At 44.2% G+C, this 18,474-nt stretch overlaps 1 protein-coding gene across 1 annotated transcript in view; it reads left to right on the top strand.

The window, feature by feature from the left end:
- STX7 (syntaxin 7) overlaps positions 1-18,474 on the top strand; it is a 39,410-nt gene that overhangs the window by 8,378 nt on the left and 12,558 nt on the right. The window contains exons 2-7 of the mRNA XM_066608677.1: positions 3,615-3,753; positions 6,947-7,016; positions 9,464-9,554; positions 12,387-12,524; positions 14,536-14,588; positions 17,217-17,313. Coding sequence (XP_066464774.1) covers positions 3,675-3,753; positions 6,947-7,016; positions 9,464-9,554; positions 12,387-12,524; positions 14,536-14,588; positions 17,217-17,313 — 528 coding nt within the window. The 5' untranslated portion in view covers positions 3,615-3,674. The remainder of the gene's footprint in view (positions 1-3,614; positions 3,754-6,946; positions 7,017-9,463; positions 9,555-12,386; positions 12,525-14,535; positions 14,589-17,216; positions 17,314-18,474) is intronic.

Here is an 18,474-nt window from a genome sequence, read left to right as displayed (position 1 = left end):
GAAAGCGGTCTAAAAGAAAATCTGTCTCTGTTGCCCCTAGCAACCAATCACAGCACAGCTTTCATTTCTTATACTGCTGAGGTACAATGAAAGCTGTGCGCTGATTGGTTGCTAGGGGCAACAGAGACAGATTTTCTTTTAGAGAGCTTTCATAAGACTGTGGTGCCAGTCTGTTGCCCACTCTGTACAATTCGTGGGGATTGGGTGGGTAGGTGGGGGGTTAACAAGCCAGTCTCCCCTATGCTGGGTTTTTGGGCTTGCGTTATGGGATAATGTGGGGCACACAGCCAGGGATCCATAAGTCAGGAGGCACTTCTATTGTTATTGTAAAACCAGGCAGTAGGGGGCAGCGTCTCTGATTGCAGGGTCTCTGAAGGTGGCAGTAGCAGCACGGTATATATTATGTATATACCCTGTTCATTGATGTGCTGGGTAGACTACAGGGTTCTGCCTCATTACTGAACACACATTCAGTTTTGGTTCCTCTTTTCCGTGACATCAATAGACTTGTCTTGCTTCACTGACCGTAGAGCGGATGCGTCAGCAGGACCCCGGGTCACAGACTATATATGTCATGTAATTGTGTATAGTCCCTTATGTATACTGCGTTCCCGTGGCAAGGCCTCCTCTATACGGGGGAACCATTACAGGGGTCTTACCACCATAAATGTCAGTGCAGCGCCTGAACCCCATCCCATATTTCGGTTACTTGGGATCTGATCTGATTGGCCCTATATGTAGGGTGCCTCAGGGGCTTCTAATAATGCCAATCTTTGGGGTTGGGACTCTGTATACATTAGTCTTGGAAATCGATGGAGGCCTCAGCTCACAGACAGCACTTGTATTGGCTGCTTATCTCTTTGGCGTGCCAGGAGGTCATTTTAGCATTGATTTCCCCTTTAAGGGTGCGTTCACACATAGCGCAATTTGTGGGGATTTTCCCCAGTGGAAAATCCAAACCAAAATCCGTGTAAACATACACACCATTGGTGCCGATTTGGATGCGTATGGTGACGGGGATCCGCGGTAGACTTCATACCTTCAATTGAAAGGGTGAAATCTGCTGTAGATCGGCATTGCTATCCACGCCACATGGTGTGCTGTGGATTTTGGGGTGGATCCACCATCTGTGAATGTACCCCAGTAGGGGTATCCAGAGAGGACTATACTCCTGGGATGGAGTCCGGGTGCAGCACCTCCGGCCTGGTTCTGGCACCAGGTCACCTGGTATGGAGTCTTCCTCCCCCCTCTTCTTATCAGTGATGTAACTGCAGGGGCTGTTTGCTCATCTCAGTAACCAGTCCCCTGCGATGACGTCACCGACAACAAGAGGGGAGAGGAAGACGCCATACCAGGTGACCTGGTGTCAGAACCAGGCCGGCAGTGGAGCTGCCAACACCGCTGGACCTGGAGAGAATGGGTAAAGTATTTCACTGGCTGGAATCCCTTTTTTAAATTGGACTGAAGGGTACAGCGTTACTTGTGACCCTCGCATCAGACACTGCCCCATACCCAAAGGTTGAGGACATTATATGTCCAGTTCTGTTCCATGTGAAAAAAGCACCTGTCTGAATACCTTAATTTCGTATTATGGGTCCGTGTGCTGTCCGTCACACGGAAATCTTATGAAGTCGTGGTTACTTTAGAGATACCGGAAAAACATATGTTCACCATTTTGCATAGTTCTCTGTGTTACCCAGGAAACACCACGGGAAGGTAACCATGCGACGTTTCCTTCATATAAAATGACATCAGGAAGTGAGAGAATTAGATTACGTACGTAAAATGTGGACGCTAATTCTTTTGCTCTTAAAATTGAACAATCGAGTTGGGACCCATTAACTTTTCCTATTTATGACATAATCAATGCCTGTTCCAAATTTCATGTTTCTATGACACCGGAAAGTGAGAAAATTACATTCCACACGTAAAATTTGGACGCTAATTCTTTTGCGCTAGAATTGAATATTCGAGTTGGGACCTATTAGCTTTTCCTATTTATGACATAATCAATGCTCGTGCCAAATTTCACGTTTCTATGACACCGGAAAGTGAGAAAAATACATTCCGTATGTAAAATTTTGACGCTAATTCTTTTGCGCATAGAATTGCATAATGGAGTTGGGACCCATAAGCTTTTCCTATTTATGACATAATCAATGCTCGTGCCAAATTTCACGTTTCTATGACACTGGAAAGTGAGAAAAATAAATTCCGTACGTAAAAATTGACGCTAATTCTTTTGCGCATAGAATTGAATAATCGAGTTGGGACTCATTAGCTTTTCTTATTTATGACATAATCAATGCCCGTGCCAAATTTCGAGTTTCTATGACACCGGGAAGTGAAAAAATTAGATTCCGTATGTAAAAGTTGGACGCTAATTCTTTTGCGCATAGAATTGAATAATCGAGTTGGGACCAATTAGCTTTTCCTATTTATGACATAATCAATGCCCGTGCCAAGTTTTAAGTTTCTATGACACCGGGAAGTGAGAGATTTAGATTATGTACGTTAAATTTTGACGCCAATTCTTTTGCGCTAGAATTGAATAATCGAGTTTGGACCCAATTACTTTTCCTATTTTGGAGATAATCTATGCTTGCGCCAAAATTCATGTTTCTACGACATTGGGAAGTTGGAGAACTTTTGGCGAGTCAGTCAGTGAGTCAGTCAGTGAGTCAGTCAGTGAGTCAGTCAGTCAGTGAGGGCTTTCAGCTTTATATATATATAGATAAACACCAGTGGGAATGGGCCCTTACTCCTACATGGAACGCGTAAATCAGTATGTCATCAGCAGGCCTCTCTTATATGACCCCTATAGAGTAATCTCTGGACCATTAGGGTATGGGGGCTGCGGTCGCCTCATGGCTGGGATGTGGCTGACAACCCCAGCGGTGATGTAGGTGCCTATGGCTGACTGGTGCATTAAGCCCTCACTAGTTACAAGTTGGTAATAGCCATGGGGTTGTTGCTGTGAACAACATACACCCAGGGAAGACTTAATGCATCAGTCTGCCGCAGGGACGTGCATCACCGCTGGGGTTGTTGCTGCATCTCGGCTGCAACCCACTTGCGCAGCGACTGTATTTGGGCCCATACCCGTAGCCACCGGATTTATTAATGACCAGCATATAATACCTGACCTGTATGCTGCATGATTGTAGGGGCTGTAATCATGAGTGGATTAGAAGCTTCTTCTGGGTCTTTACACATTAGCCTGCTGTCAGCTGAACGTGCATTTGTGTGACCGCCATCTTGCCTGACACCCCTATAACACGCGGTTTGGCCTAGCATGAATGCGTGTTGGAAGGGAAGAACGCTGCTGCTAGAGTCCTGTGGAGTTGTGATCGAGTTGTCCATCCTCATTACCCCCCAGACACATATATCAGCCAGTAGGTACGACCAGGCTTATATCAGATGACTGTATATAATACATGGCAGTATTTTCGTCCCCGTCCCTTCCTCCCAGCAGCACATTACCAGATATGAAGTAGTTGGCTGACACTTTATCTCACGCTGTTTGCTCGGCATTGTGAACTTGTTGGCCGTCGGCCATTGAGGAGACTCGGGAACTTCGGTGCTTTATATTTTTTGTGCTCTTTTTCTTCAAGGTCTCAGAGCATTGGCCTGAACACATTGAATGAGAACAGAATTGCCAACCAAGCACAGCCATGGCCTATACTACCACCCGTGACCCGGCGCAGCTGGCGCAGACCATCTCCACCAACATCCTGAAGATAACACAAGGCTGTACGTCATTCACTTCTCAGTCATTTTCTACATTTATGTTGCATGAATATAATGTAAAGGATTTCTAGAAATAAAGGTATATTCGGATACAAAGCGTGATGCGGCTCGTGACAAGCGGAAACGGTCCAGCTCTCACTTTACAAGCATTATCTTATGTGGCAAATTCCTACAAGGGTCAGAAAACCTAAGATTATCTGTATATGATAGATAGGTGCCTAATAGATAGGTGCCTAACACTTACTCATTCCTGCATGTTACTGGGCTGTTGCCTATATAATGACATCACTTCCTACTCTGCAGCTATTGGCTGAAGTTCCAGCTTCCAGACTTCCTGTGCTCCCCTCCCCACCCCCGCATATAATCCCTATCAGGTCATTCTTTTTGCGTTTTGGCTCAAATGTACAAGAAGAAACACTTAGAACAGGAAGTTCTGAATATAACCGTATTAGGAGGAAGTGATGTTAGAGACGGGGCATCAGTTTGATATTAGGGTAGGTCATCATTATCAGATCATGGGGGTCGACTTCAGCATGCCACCAGATTGGCTGACTTAAGACATTGTAAATGCCACCTTCATGATTAACCAGGCACAACGCCAGGCCATACTTTATTAGTGCCTGTGCCTGTTATTGCTTTCAAGCCTATTCACTTGAATGGGACTCAGGTGCAGTACCAGGCACAGCCACTACTATAAGTCCTAGGGTTCTTTTAGACAGAAGGACTGTCAGTCGTCCCAGTGATAATCCCTCATATGCTTTCACGCAGGAGCACTGATCACTCAGACGGAGTGGGCCGGTGATCACTTCTGGCTGCCCGACTAGATCACAGTAAACAGGCAGTCGTCCATAGGTGAATGACAGCCTGTTTACACAAACAGACCGTCATTTCACTTTTATGCCTGCTGAACAAATGAGAATCTGTCCACTAAATGAGAAATGACAAATCATTGCTCAGTCGCTGGCTGCATTTAGACTGGCTGTACATGGGCGGACCAGATTCCACATGTGAGGAGGCCCGCTGCCGTCTGGCGACCCTACATACCTGTGGTTTCTTGTATTGAGAATGACCATGGCAGCTCACCGATGGTCATGTGCGGTACAGTTTTTTTTTCCAATATTTATCTTTTCCGCGCCATCACTTAGCGATGACCCGGGTACCTGTGGCCCATGGCAATGTTAATTGCTTATGGTTTGGGGGTTGGATGGCCTCCATTGACTTCAGTAGAGGTAGTGCGCAGCAAAATAGAACGCACAATTCGTATCTGCGATTGTGAGCGAAAAAGCAAATTTACATGCTTCACAATGGCCGTGCTTTGCCACAGATCCTCGACGCAGATTACACAATTGGAATCCGCCTGTGTAAAGCCAGCCTTACACTGAACGATAATATTCAGATTCTCACACTCCGGCCCTGTGCGCTACATTTAAAAAGCTGAAAGTTGTTCGTTGGGCGGTCCGCTCCCCTGGACTAGTAAAGATTCTCCCCTCTTGTTGTCCTAAAGCCCATCACCCAGCCTAATGATTGTAGTGGGCAGGATTTAGGACAAACGAGGGGAGAATCAGGGAGGTAAGGGGACCACCCAACGAACGACTTTCAGCTGTCTTACATGTAGCAGAAGAAGGCCAATTTGGGGGGAAGGCTAGAAGTTTGAACAAACGCCGACTAATATTGTTACTATTGTGTTTGATACATACATAAGTCATGCTGACACGTCCTTTAACCCCTTCATGACATGGCCTATTTTGGGCTTAAGGACGCAACGATTTTTGGCGAATTTTCATCTCCATTTTTCAAAAGCCATAACTTTTTTATTTTTCCGTCGACACGGCCGTATGAGGGCTTGTTTTTTGAGCGGCGAACTGTAGTTTTTGGGTACATAGACTATATTGTAAAACTTTTATTATTTTTTTTATGATAACGGAGAAAAAACGCATCAATTCTGGCAGAGATTTTTTTTTTTTTGCAGCGTTAATAATGCAGCATAAATGACACAATACATTTTTTCTGCGGGTCAGTATGGTTACAGCGATACCAAAATTCGTATATTTTTTTGAGTATTTCCACTTTTTTGCAATAAAACCCCTTTTTTTCCGAAATCTTTTTTTTTTCTTCTATATCGCTGCATTCAAAGTCCTGTAACTTTTTTATTTTTCTATGTATGGAGCTCTATGAGGGCTTATTTTTTGCGAGACGAGCTGTAGTTTTTATTGGTACCATTTTGGGAAATATCAGGCTTTTTTGATCACTTTTATTGCATTTTTTGGGAGGCTTTGCCTCTGTTTTTTAGCGTTTTTTTAAACGTTTTTGCCGTACAAAAGAAAAAGCATGTTCAACTTTTTGTACACGTTGTTACGGACGCGTCAATACCAAATATATGTGCTATTTTAATTTTTTTTAACCTTTTTTTTTATGCTAATATTAGAAAAAGCACAATAAAAGTTTTTTTTCTTACATTTTTCTTTTTTTTACACTATTTGAGTCCCTCTGAGGGACTTGCAGCACAGCACTTATGATCGCTGTGATAAGGCATGGCAGGGCTACTGCCCTGCCATACCTTATCGCTTATACAGCGATCATAGGCATAGGCAATACAGGACTCCCTCTGTGAACCCTTCCCATGCCGCGATCTACTTAGATCGTGGCAGGGAGGGGGTTAACAGCAGGGGGTGCATCTCAGATGCAGCCCCACTGCTGCAGCGGGAAACCGGCTATCACTGACAGCTGGTTCCCGCTGTGGGATAGCGTTAGATCTGCTATGATCTCGCGCTATCCCCATGACGTAAGGGTACGTCATTTTGCGGGAAGTACCCCGCTCCCGTGATGTACCCTTACGTCATGGGGCGGGAAGAATTAAGGATAGACCCTCAGTATTGTAGTCCTGGGGAAAACCTCATTACCGCCCTCTAGTGTACACAGCAGCTTGGAGGACCAGGTAAAAGATATAATGGCCTTGAAATGTAATCATTGCAGTTTGACTTTTGGGACTCCCCATAATCAGCACAAAGAAGGGCCGTCCCGACTCAAGGAGCCATTTGGCGGTTTTAGTGTCTGGATAGGAAGAACTCTCATAGACCCCGATAGTGAACAGTTTCTCCTGCTCTGATTTTTCATTTTGTTTTTGTACTGCATATTTGTTAGAATAAATTCAAGTGAAATGTCCGATCGTTAACCTAGTTTATTCCATCTTGTGCAGCCGCAGAGATACAGAGGATAGTGAATCAGCTGGGAACCGTACAAGACACCGCCGAGCTCCAGAACCAACTGTGAGTACTGTGGGCTGGGGTTCTCTTTTTAATATTGGGCAGCACACAACCCTTCACGTAGAGCTGTTAGGTCATGCATGCACTTTATAGTGGAATGGATCTGGGATTTCTCGGACACAGCGCCCCCTTTAGCTCTGGCAAAGTCAATGCTGCAGTGTTGTATTGTGCTGCATTTGCTTATTGGGCCCAGTCTCACTGTATGTTGTTATAGAGGAGGGCAGAGAATATGCTGCAGCACCTGGAGGACCGATGTACTTCTACAAAGGTGATGCATTGGTTACTACAGTGTTAGGAAGACAATCTGTGTTTATCGTGAGCAAACTCCACTGTAGATCCGAGATAATAACCAGCACCTCCTGCCATAACACAACAAATAGGCTTATCCTCCCCTTTCTCCTCTCCCTGCATCTCCCACGCCACCACTCGGTCCTCGCTCCCGTTGTTTGTTTACAGGCTGCAGTCCCGCCGGTTTACGGTTCTATCACTGAGCAGCGGCCCCTATAAAGTGGTCACAAAGGTCCCTGAATGAGGAGGGTGGCGGTCGAGCATGCACATCGCCGCTGCATTCATTTCAATACGACTGCCTAAGATTGTTACTACAAGTGCTATCCAGCAGCCCTATTAAAATAGATAGAGCAGTGGTGTGCATGCCTGTCTATCACTCTTGTCATTCGTTTCTTATTCCCTGTTCTTGAGTGGCTTTTAACTTCGCAATAGCCATATAAACCTTTAAACTTGGGTACTTTCCTATCCTGAGTAACAAATACTTCCTCATAACAGACAGCTAGCACAGGTCTCAAATAGCAACCACGTGTTCTGTGCCCTCACTAGAGATGAGCGAGCAGCCAAATGCTTGGGTCGGCGTAATTCGAGTCAAGCTTTTCGTAAAATTCGACAGCTCTACTCGAGTAACGAACGCCATTGACTACAATGGGAGACTCGAGCATTTTTGTATGTGGGACGCCGGGTCCTGAGCTTTTTTTTTTTTTCTTGGTTCTCTCTCCCTCCCCCTCTCCCCCCCTTCCTCCCTCCCCTCTCCCCCCCTTCCTCCCTCCCCCCTTCCTCCCTCCTCCCTCCCCCCTCCTCCCCCCCCCTTTCTCTCCCCCCCCCTTCTCCCTCTCTCCCTCTCCTCCTCTTGCCTGCCTGCCAAAAAATTTGCCATTGACGCGCTGCAGCAGGGAGGGGCCAAAACAGGCACGTCAAAGCGGGGAGGAGCCAAAAAACTGGGGCAGTGTCGAACACGGCGTGATGCTCGTTCGAGTAACGAGCACAATCGAGTACGCTAATACTCGAACGAGCATCAAGCTCGGCAGAGTACGTTCGCTCAACTCAAGCCCTCACCAATCCATCCCTGACCGCCCCGCTTCTTTCTGATCCCTGCATGCTCCCGGGTAGCATTATCACAATCCGTCAAGGCTTGTGATGACGCTACTTGGAAAATCGCTGGCTTCTACGATACCAATGTTTAGGCCAGTGATTGGCCTAGATGGAATGTAATTACGCTACCTGGAAGTATAAGGAGGCCAGAGGGGACCACTGCTGCCAGGCATTGGATGTTTGGGGGCGCAGAACAGGTGAGTCTAACTTTGTTTATTATTTTACACCTGTGCCTGCCTGTAGGAAAAAGAATGTAAAAAAATCCTTAATATGTTCCTGCAATCTAGTGACTATTCACAGTATATAAGATGACGATCATTTCCACCTGTTAGCAGGTCTTATGCCGCTCCCCCCCCCCCATTGATACAAAATTTGATCTGCTTTTATAGGGGCATCAAACCTAAAGTGACCAATGTTTGCTGTGCATTTGCATTCACTGTATTCCCTGTTAAGCGTTGAAGAGAGACTGGCTGTAGTGTTCCTCAATTTGATTACTGTCAGGAAGTCCCAAACAAAGCTAGGTGACAAAAATTAGACTGGTAGGGCTCTCATTGCTGAGATCCTGAGAACTGGGTCCTGTGATCCCCTTTCCTTGTGACTGCGAGGTCATTGCATTCACCCGCAGTGATGTCAGATTGAACAGAGCAGCTGATGCGCATATGTGACACAACTCCATTTATTTTAATGGTGCTCATGGAAATACTGTAGCGAAGTGCAGCGCCTGACTATCTCTGGCAATCCCATTGAAAATTAATGGAGCAGCACCACACGGGCATGCCTGCTGCTCCACTCAGTCTACCCCTTAGTACAGGGGATGCAGTGATATCACAGTGAGGAGGAGAGGGGATCCGTTCTCAGGGTGTCTGGGGGTCTCAGCAGTGAAACCTCCACCGATCAGACTTTTTCACCTATCTGGTGGATGGGTGATTAAGTCGTTTTGGTACAATCCGTTTAATATTACTGCGTCACAATGATATAAATCATTATTATTACTCCTTATGGTTTGTGCTGTTCATTGGCAAAATGTGTTGGATGTTACAAGCAAGTTTTCTTCCTTTCTTTTCTTCCAGACAGCAGAAGATACAATATGTGAACAAGCTGGCCAAAGACACCGACAAATGTCTTAAGGACTTTTCATCTCTCCCTTTTGACAGCGATCAGGTAGCGATAACTTGCAGTCTGAATGATGTTTCCATGAAAATCCTGTCACCAGCCAATAAATAAGTAGACTATTATTATTTATTCCATATTTTATTTAATGTGTTTAATTGAACATAAGTGTCAGTGGAAATAGAGTAATCAGATGCACAATGGAACCAGTTGTACACAGAGATAAGAAGTAGAAGCCATATACTGATCAGTAAAATGAAGCATTGATAACGCCATCAAACAATTGTGTGACAGTACTAATGGGATTGGCAGGACCATAGGTCACACCCGTACAGACGGAGGTGTAAAGGCCCATTTAGACCCCACAATTCTCGCTCAAAATTCACCCAAAGCCGTCTTTTGAGCAAGAATCGTTGGGTCTAAACGCACGGCCATCGTGCAGTTTTCGTTAACGATTTGCTCGTTATTGTCTTTCAGCAAGCTGAAAGAGAACGATGAGCCTTATCAGGACCGTGCGCTGATCTCTCAGCGGGATACCGCTGATACTATTGTTTCAGCTGGCATCCCGCTCGGAGAACACAGCAAAAGTATGCAGACGACAGCTCTTTAACTGTCTTCTGTATACCCCGCTCAGAGTGTTCAGCTGTATACCAGCTGAGCGCTCCGAGAAAACAACAGCTGTATGCAGAAGATAGCGGTCCCGCTTGTCTTCTGTATACAGCGTGAGCCTTCATTTACACACTTATGCAAAGTGAACGCTCAAAACTGTCACTCAAACTGCCGTTTTAGCGAATTTTGAGTGATCTTGCCGTGTAAATACACTCAATGATTATTGCTCAAAAGATGTCTTTTGAGCGATAATCGTTGTGTCTAAATGGGCCTTTAGGCCACCTGCACACGAACGCAGGCGGAATCCGACACTGTGCCCATTAACTTCAATGGAAGCCGTCCATGCGGACACTGCACAAAAATCAGGCTTCTCTCTCCTTTTTGTCCCATTTTTACTGATTTCGTCTGTGAATTTAGAGTGAGCAAACAGTTTAGGAGAGGAGGGGGAAGCCTAACAAGCCGACAAAGAGAATATGATCTATTACAAAGTTTCTAATCTTCCCTTGTACTATTGATTTATGGAGAGCTGTTTATAGTCACAGGTACACTTTAAGGTCTTTGAATTGTTTTAAAGTTTTGATGTTACTTCTCCCTCAAAATTAATTAGAAAAAGCATATACTGTGTTATGCCTAATGCAGGTCCCAAGCCCCAGTGTCGTGGCCTACGCCCTTGGAGCACTCGGCATAACGCAGCTGATCTGTTTTGCTCAGCGTTCCTGATTCTAGTTTCCAACATTCACATCCCATCCACTAGGGAGTAGGAAAAATAAGAAAGAGTATTTCCAGGGAGCGGCTGTGTTGGAGTTAAGCCTAGGGTTCCAGATTTTGAAGAACATATTTGATGTTTCCTGGACTTTATATGCGAATGTCTACATAAGTATGCTGTTACTGACAGTGCTCAGCTATAGAACAGCCAAAGTTAAAAAACCTCTCTGCTTTCTTCAACAAACCCTATTGCAGCTCGGCCCCATTTACTTTAGTGCAGCTGACCTGTAATACCGGATACAAACCATGAACAAGTATGCTGTTACCGAAAAAAAGCCATCAAGCTTTTTTATACTCTTGTACAACCCCTTTAAATGTGGAACATCATTGTAGTCTAGTGAGGGCTTTCCCAAGTGTAAATGGTCCTTTGGAATACTCATGTTCAATCTTGTTAAAGGGATTGGCTGGTTACTGGTCAATACCTCTTCAGTAGTGCTTACTGTAGTAAAATAACAAACTCATCAATACTTAACCCTCCACTGCCGCCGGGATCCAGCATTGCTGCCTCACTGTGATCCCAGTGTTTATTGCTACACTTCACGTCCCTGGAAGTCAGGTGACTGCTGCAGCCAATCAGAGGCTGCAGTGTCACTGTTTGGCTCTCTTGGCATCATGGCACCCAGGATGAGCACTGATGCCAGGAGAACGAGCAGTGACGATGCAGACTCTGATTGGTTGCAGAGGACACCTGACTTCCTGTTACATCAGCTGTAAAAACAAACAGGATCACGGCAGGGCTGCAGCACTGGATCCCGGTGGCGGAGGAGGGGTAAGTATGCACAGTTTAATATTTTACTACAATGAGCGCTATGGAAGGGATGTTGTTAATAGAAGAGGGTCCTGTCAAGACCCTCACCTATTAGCTAGAGTGGCGAGCGCTCTAAAGAGGAGCTCTCCCATGGAGGATTCAGTATGGACATTGATAACAGCGGACACTGTGTAATACCACATATCTCCTGTAGTGACGCTACAAGAGAACTGAACGCTTGTCGCTGGATTCTCCTTAAAAAAACCACATTGCTGATTGCTGGGATCCCTAGAATTGGCACACACTGTCATCAGCTTATTGTTAAGGGGTGCTTTTAATTAAAAATAGCATTGTCCAAAGAAGACAACTCTTGTAAAATGTAATTCCATAGGATTACCCTTTAAGATGATGTCCGCTATACATTGGTAATGGGTCACTATTACACGCTGCTCAGTTCTGTCTGGTCACTTTTGCGGTCATCTCACATCAGGCGGGTGTACCATTGCTGACTCTCCTTTTCAGGATGAGGGAGAGAAGGGGGAGATGGCGAGTCACATTTGATGGTTGCTGGTAACCCATTCTTTTATGTATGTTGTCTTTATATGGTTTAGCTTAGTGGCTATGCCATTAGGAAACATAGTTGTAAGATTATTCCCTTCCCTTTCTCTTCATCCACATGCTGTCTCTGGTTGAACCTCGTCTTTTTTGAACAATGCTCGGTGTAACTATTTGTCATCTATCCTATTCTCTTCCTTTTGCAGCGTCAGAGAAAACTACAGAAGGACAGACTCCTGAACGAGTTCTCCTCCGCTCTCACAAACTTTCAGAAGATTCAAAGATTAGCCGCAGAAAAAGAGAAGGACTTTGTGGCCAGGGTCCGCGCCGGCTCCAGAGTATCGGTAGGTTGGAAACTTTGATATTTCAGTCCTTGGTGAGAAGGGAAGGATGCTGATATATGTCTGTCAACTGTAAGGTTATGTAATAAGGAGTTACACTGACTGGCCGCTTTATTAGAGACTGATATACACAAATATTATCGGGCTGCTCATCTAGGAAGGATCCCAGCTTGGTCCAAGCTGCCAGCATTCACCAGATGGATGGACTTAGAGAAAGTACGGGTTACCTTAGTGCATCTCAACTCCCTCCTATGGACACCCTCATTCATGCAATATGCTATTGTGTTTCCATGAAAATAAGTCAATGTCTTATATAAATTTTTGCCTCAAAAGAGGCAGTGTGTCTTATTTTCAGGGGGTGTCTTATAATACTTACCTAGCAGAGCATTAGCTTGCTGGAAGAGGGGTATTCAAGCCCCGCTACCAGGAAGAACTGCTCTGTCGGCGTGCCGGAGGACACGGAAGCCTGCAGCAGCGCTGCAGCCCAGAGCGAGGGACCCGAATGCAGGCTGCTAGGTGAGTATTGTTGTTTTTTTTTTAACATGTACTGTAGCTGGGGTTTATTTTCAGGGGAAGGGCTTATATTTCAAGCCCTCCCCCTCCTTTCAGCTGTAACTGAATCTCATCTGTAGTATTGGCATAAAGTGCTTAATGAGAAGAATTGAGGAGGATCTGCATCCTGACTGCCTTACAGTTACCATGAACCCCCCGTTAGTGTTATGATCTGGGGATGTATGAAAGCAAAAAGTGTGGGCAGATTTTGTGTGATATGTATTTCGGACTGTAAATGCCTGAAAAGTACATAAATGGAGTACATGAGACCAAATTGAAGCCTTCTGCATGTGATCTTTGCCTAGATAATGAAGCCTTTATATTTCTGTGGGCTTCAGCTCCAAGTCACGTTGTTACCATGTGCAAAAACTGATTTGAGGATAATCATATTCCACTGCTAGAACGGTCTGGACACAGCCCTGATCGAAAATCTATGGAGCCGATTAAAGAAACTTGTTAATCAGAAGCAACCAAGAGCTAAAACACAATTAATAGAAGCAATAATATAATCTTGGATTTGCATTATAACACCTGAAGATCTGAAGCTTGGTTTACTCCATGGGAAGGCATTAGAATGGCCCATTTAGATGATTGGATGTCAGCCCCTCTGTGTAATGATAGAGATGTATTCCATCCGATAGATTTGGCATCCTTTGGGGACATCATTTGTCAAAAACTTCTTCAGCCTGCAGTAATAAAATAAGATAATTCATACTCACCCTTCCATGCTCCCCGCTGCTAGCATTACGCCAGCTCTCCCATCCCCGCTGCTCATCACTTTCCGTAGTCAGTGATGATATCCTTGACTGAAAGGCCCCGTGACTGATGGAGCCATCGCCAGCTCCCTTCTGCCGGTGAGTAGCTGTGGTGCTCAGATGACCCGGTGTTAGGTTGTCATCACTCCCCTCCTGGAAGTCAAGTTCAGATAGGAACAGAGAATCCCTTGAGATGATAGCAGTGGGGAGCATGGGAGGGTGAGTATGAATTCTCTTATTTTATTACTGCAGGCTGAAGACGTTTTTGAACAAAACTATGTCCCCACATAACTCCTTTTAAGCTTCTTAAAAACAAGATCACAATATATTCAAGTTACCAGAGCTGTTAGCAAGCTCTGTTTTGCCAATGGCATTATGATTTATTGTAAACTATTAATAATCGGACATATGCTGTGTATTATGTTCACTGTTTTATTAACAATGTCAATAAAAATACAAATAAAAAGGCGATAATAAAGCCACAAGTTCATTAAGGCTCCAGAGGGATGATTAGAAATGGAGATGTTGAGCTAGCAGATCAGTATACAGATGGTCACTCCTGATGTAACCGTCATTAACTTACACACTAGTCCACTTGTAATTGAATATCCCTTCCTGTTGTTCCTGATTTACCTTTTACCAATATCTTATACAGATTCCTCCGTGGTACAGTCTGTTATTTCTTCCTAAATTTTGTTATCTTCTAGGGTGGCGCACAAGATGATGGCTTTAAGGACGGCTCCTTGGTCAACTGGGAAAAGTAAGGATTCAGCATTTTGGATCATAATGTTTTTATATTAGTGATCTAATTATGTTGCACTATGGATGTAGCAGAGCTTAAAGGGGTTGTACCAACATGAACAACCTCTTCTGAGAATGCAGTTCCCGTTCTCAGTACCCCCAGCACGCAGCTGATTTCGTCAGGAGGAGCCGCCGCCAGTCTGATATTTCCCCCGCAGCATCACAGGTTGGCCATTCACATGAACAGTTTCTCTATAAGTAAGAGGACGGTGGAAGGTGCGCTGGGACAGGAGATGCTCTTACTGAGCGCCTATCCGTTCTAAAGCTGCGCTTACACCTAACGATTTATGGAGCGAATGATGTCAGAGTTGGCTCGTTCACTTGCGCAGCCTGTGTATACAGGGAGCTACATCGTTTGCTCATTGAGCCACTAAATCGTTTGGTCATTCACTATGTAACTGAATGAGAATGACTTAATGATTACTATTTAAACCGAACAATTAGCGAATCAGTCAACGATGATTTCCACGTTTGCATGACATGAACGATAAGCAAACGAATTATCGTTCATTGTTCGATCACTGGCTGTGTTTATACTGACCAATTCGTTCATTTTCGCTTGTCCAAACGATTTTTTGAACGGTAATCGTTCCACGTAAAACAAACCAAGTAGGGAACTTTATGATGATCATATACCCTAATAGGGCATCGGAACAGGGAATGCTGTCTTGGCTCAACCTATTAAAATTCCCATTTAGTTATTCTCTATTGTGCCCTGTGGATTTCCTGACTGCAAACTCCTGCTTCTAAAGCCACTGTTATGAGGGCATTGCTGCAGGCTGCCTATACTTGGGGTACACATTTGCAAACTTTCTCTATTATAGGCACACTGTTGCAGGTTTCCTATGTTATTGGGCACCGTTGCACCCCATCTCTATTACTAGGGCACTGTTGCAGGTTGCAAGTAATTTTTATGGAACGGTGTCGGAGCCCTCCTTTGCTGCACACTGTAAAATCTCTGTTAAATGGATGTGATACCCTGGATTGGGTCATTATAATTGACAATCTTATGGAGCATGGTGGCTAATTACCTATGAGGGATTTACAGACTGCTCTCTTATGGATAAAACTTTAAAATATGGCAAAAGATGCACAAAATCCCCTTTTTGTGTTACCTACAAAAGTTGGATGTGTGTGCTCACTCCTCTGCACACCTTTGCACTTCGTGGACTATTGGTAAGCCTCATAAAGTCAAAAAAGTGAAATCGGACCCCACTTCCACAAACGCCAGAGATGAATCGCGCTACTGTCGTAATTCATAGTAAAAGCTTGCCAGTTGGGCAATTTCGATGTCCATCCTGGTTTCCTAATGTGTTGATAGGAAAAACAGCAATGCACACAACGCCACTCTTCCCTTTAAACTGCAAGGTTAGCAATGACAGTGTGAGCACGGTCTAATGGTAAAAAAGGTCCATCAAGTGCAACACGGGGTAATCTGGAGTAAAGCAGGTATAGGGTGTATAACTAATTGTCATCACGTAAGGGTTGATTCACACAGGCGCATGCAATTTCAGTTAATCAAAACTGTGTGTATGTGCATGTTGCATGTATTTGTGATGTGTCACGCTGTTTTATGTCTGTATTAAATCCATATTCACCGCGTTTTTCCCATGTGCAAAAACAAAAATGCAAGAAGGCCCAATTGATATAACTTTTTTTTCCACTGTCTCCTGACAACATGTAGAAAATATAGTGAAAATATAGGCAACTGTGTGTATTTGCTGCATTTTTTTACATGATCGCATAGACTTAAATGGGTGATTTTGGTCTGTAAATGCGGATGAAAATAGGACAGGCTGGGTTATTATTTATTCATTTATTTATTTTTACGCAAACAATGTTTCCCGAAAAAAAAAATCTCATCTCATCACATCACTGCCAATCAATGTGATCAATGGTGTTTGTATGCTGTCCGTATCAAGTCCATAAAAAATACGGACGGTAAATACGCCAGTGTGAATGCGCCCCAAGAGGAAAAAAAGTCCTTCTTGTCTTTGAATATTCAAAGTCTTTCATATTCCAGCCATCTAAAGCTGATCTATATGTGGCAGACCAGACCTCGGCCTCACATGTGTTCCCATACTTTCTGCTGTCAGGACAGTTGTCTAATAGATATTGTATCATGGTATTCAGTATTAAGCAACGATGGGGCACATTTCTTTGGATCCATTACTTTAGCAGCACACACATAATAATGATGACTATTAGCATTACATGTTTGGCCAACTTTAAGGAGAACGTTGTAAAAATGATTGATTGATATATTATAGATGCCATTAAAAGGCCATAAATAATGAAAAGCATATAGATGTTATGGAGGGATGTCACCTGCTAGGTACCCACCTGTCTAAGCCAAAGCAGAGTCGCTACAAACAGCGGACACATGAAATACTCTATTTCCCGTGTAGCGTTTAGCCAATAGCAACTTCCCCAGTAAAATAGTCTGCTTGTCAGCTGGAAATGCACCTCTTGTATAGGGGATTGACTTGTTAGTTGTACAGTTAATAATACTCTTTACATGTACAACACTTATTTAAGAGAATGGAAATGCTCTACACATATATAATGACTGACGTCTGTATTTCAGTGAGAGCCAGTCACAGGCGACGATGCAAGAGGACCTCATCACAGAAGATGACATGCGGCTCATAGAAGAACGGGAGACAGCCATCCACCAGCTTGAGGTTTGTTTCAGACTCTATACTGAGGCACCAAGCCTGTCTGCAGATGGGTGTTATTGGCTCGCTGGCCGTGTTGGATCGGAGTGATGTTGTGGCATCAGCCCTAGCCCACATGTTTCACATATCACTGCATGCTCAGTGTCATTTTGGAGTTGGACGCTGACATGAGCACTCCTTTGCTGGTGTATGGATGGATTGGTCGGCTGGAAGGTGTGTGTCCCAGCTGACCAATCAGCGCTTGTCTGTACTCATTTATTGCGGCTCCTCCTCACTGAGGATGCCAGTTATACTTCTACTTTGTAAGTGTTTCTGGTTAAGTCGAAGACTCCTGTCCTACTGTCAGAGCTCTGTGCAAGTAATGCGTGCACTGAAGAGCTGTATGAATCTGTACTGTATGGGTGTGTTCACATGTAGCAGATTTGCTGCCGATTTTCCGCAGCAGAAATATCTGCATCACAATCCTCACAAAAAGGTGCTGATTTTAATGCAGATGTGCAGATGCCTGCTCTGAATCTGCGTCAAAATCTGCATATATGCAGCTAAGCTGTGTGTGTATATATAACGTGTGCTGAAGACAAGCATAATTTCACACTCACAAAATAAAGTACTCATATGTAAGAGAGGTCAAAAGTATGCACTTCTGAACTACATTTCACCAATTATAGTCAATGGGAAGGTCAAACCATGTGTTCTAAAGCATATTTTTGTATTAAACATATGCTTGACAGACGGTAAAATCATAATGTGAACAACCCTTAACTTCCAGTAGGGGGCTTGAACATGTGATCATCTCATATAATAATACACTGCAGTACTTCAGTATCTCAGTGCCTTAATGTCTGTTGGTGCTTTACAAGAATGACCCACTTACCCAGATAAAAATGTAGGTATGTAGCAAGAAAGGGTTAAATACACTGGTCCTCATTTAGAACCTCATTTAGAAAAGCTGTCTAACAGTCTGTTTTTGTTGCCAATAGCAACCAATCAGAGCTCACCTTTCATTTTTCCTGTAAAATCATTGGGGAAACTATTAGTTTTTCACTGACCTACATTACATTCACCCGTGTAAATCCAGCCTTACTGGGGCCTATTTCACTGAGACTGCTGGAGATAGCGGAGTACAAAGACTCCGACAGTCTCATTGGATTGGACAGAGTGCCACTG

The sequence above is a fragment of the Eleutherodactylus coqui genome, chromosome 6 (genome assembly GCF_035609145.1).
Source record: "Eleutherodactylus coqui strain aEleCoq1 chromosome 6, aEleCoq1.hap1, whole genome shotgun sequence".
Lineage (NCBI taxonomy): Eukaryota > Metazoa > Chordata > Amphibia > Anura > Eleutherodactylidae > Eleutherodactylus > Eleutherodactylus coqui.
The sequence above is the reverse complement of the archived record's forward strand: the minus strand, read 5'-3'. Positions and strand labels throughout refer to the sequence as shown.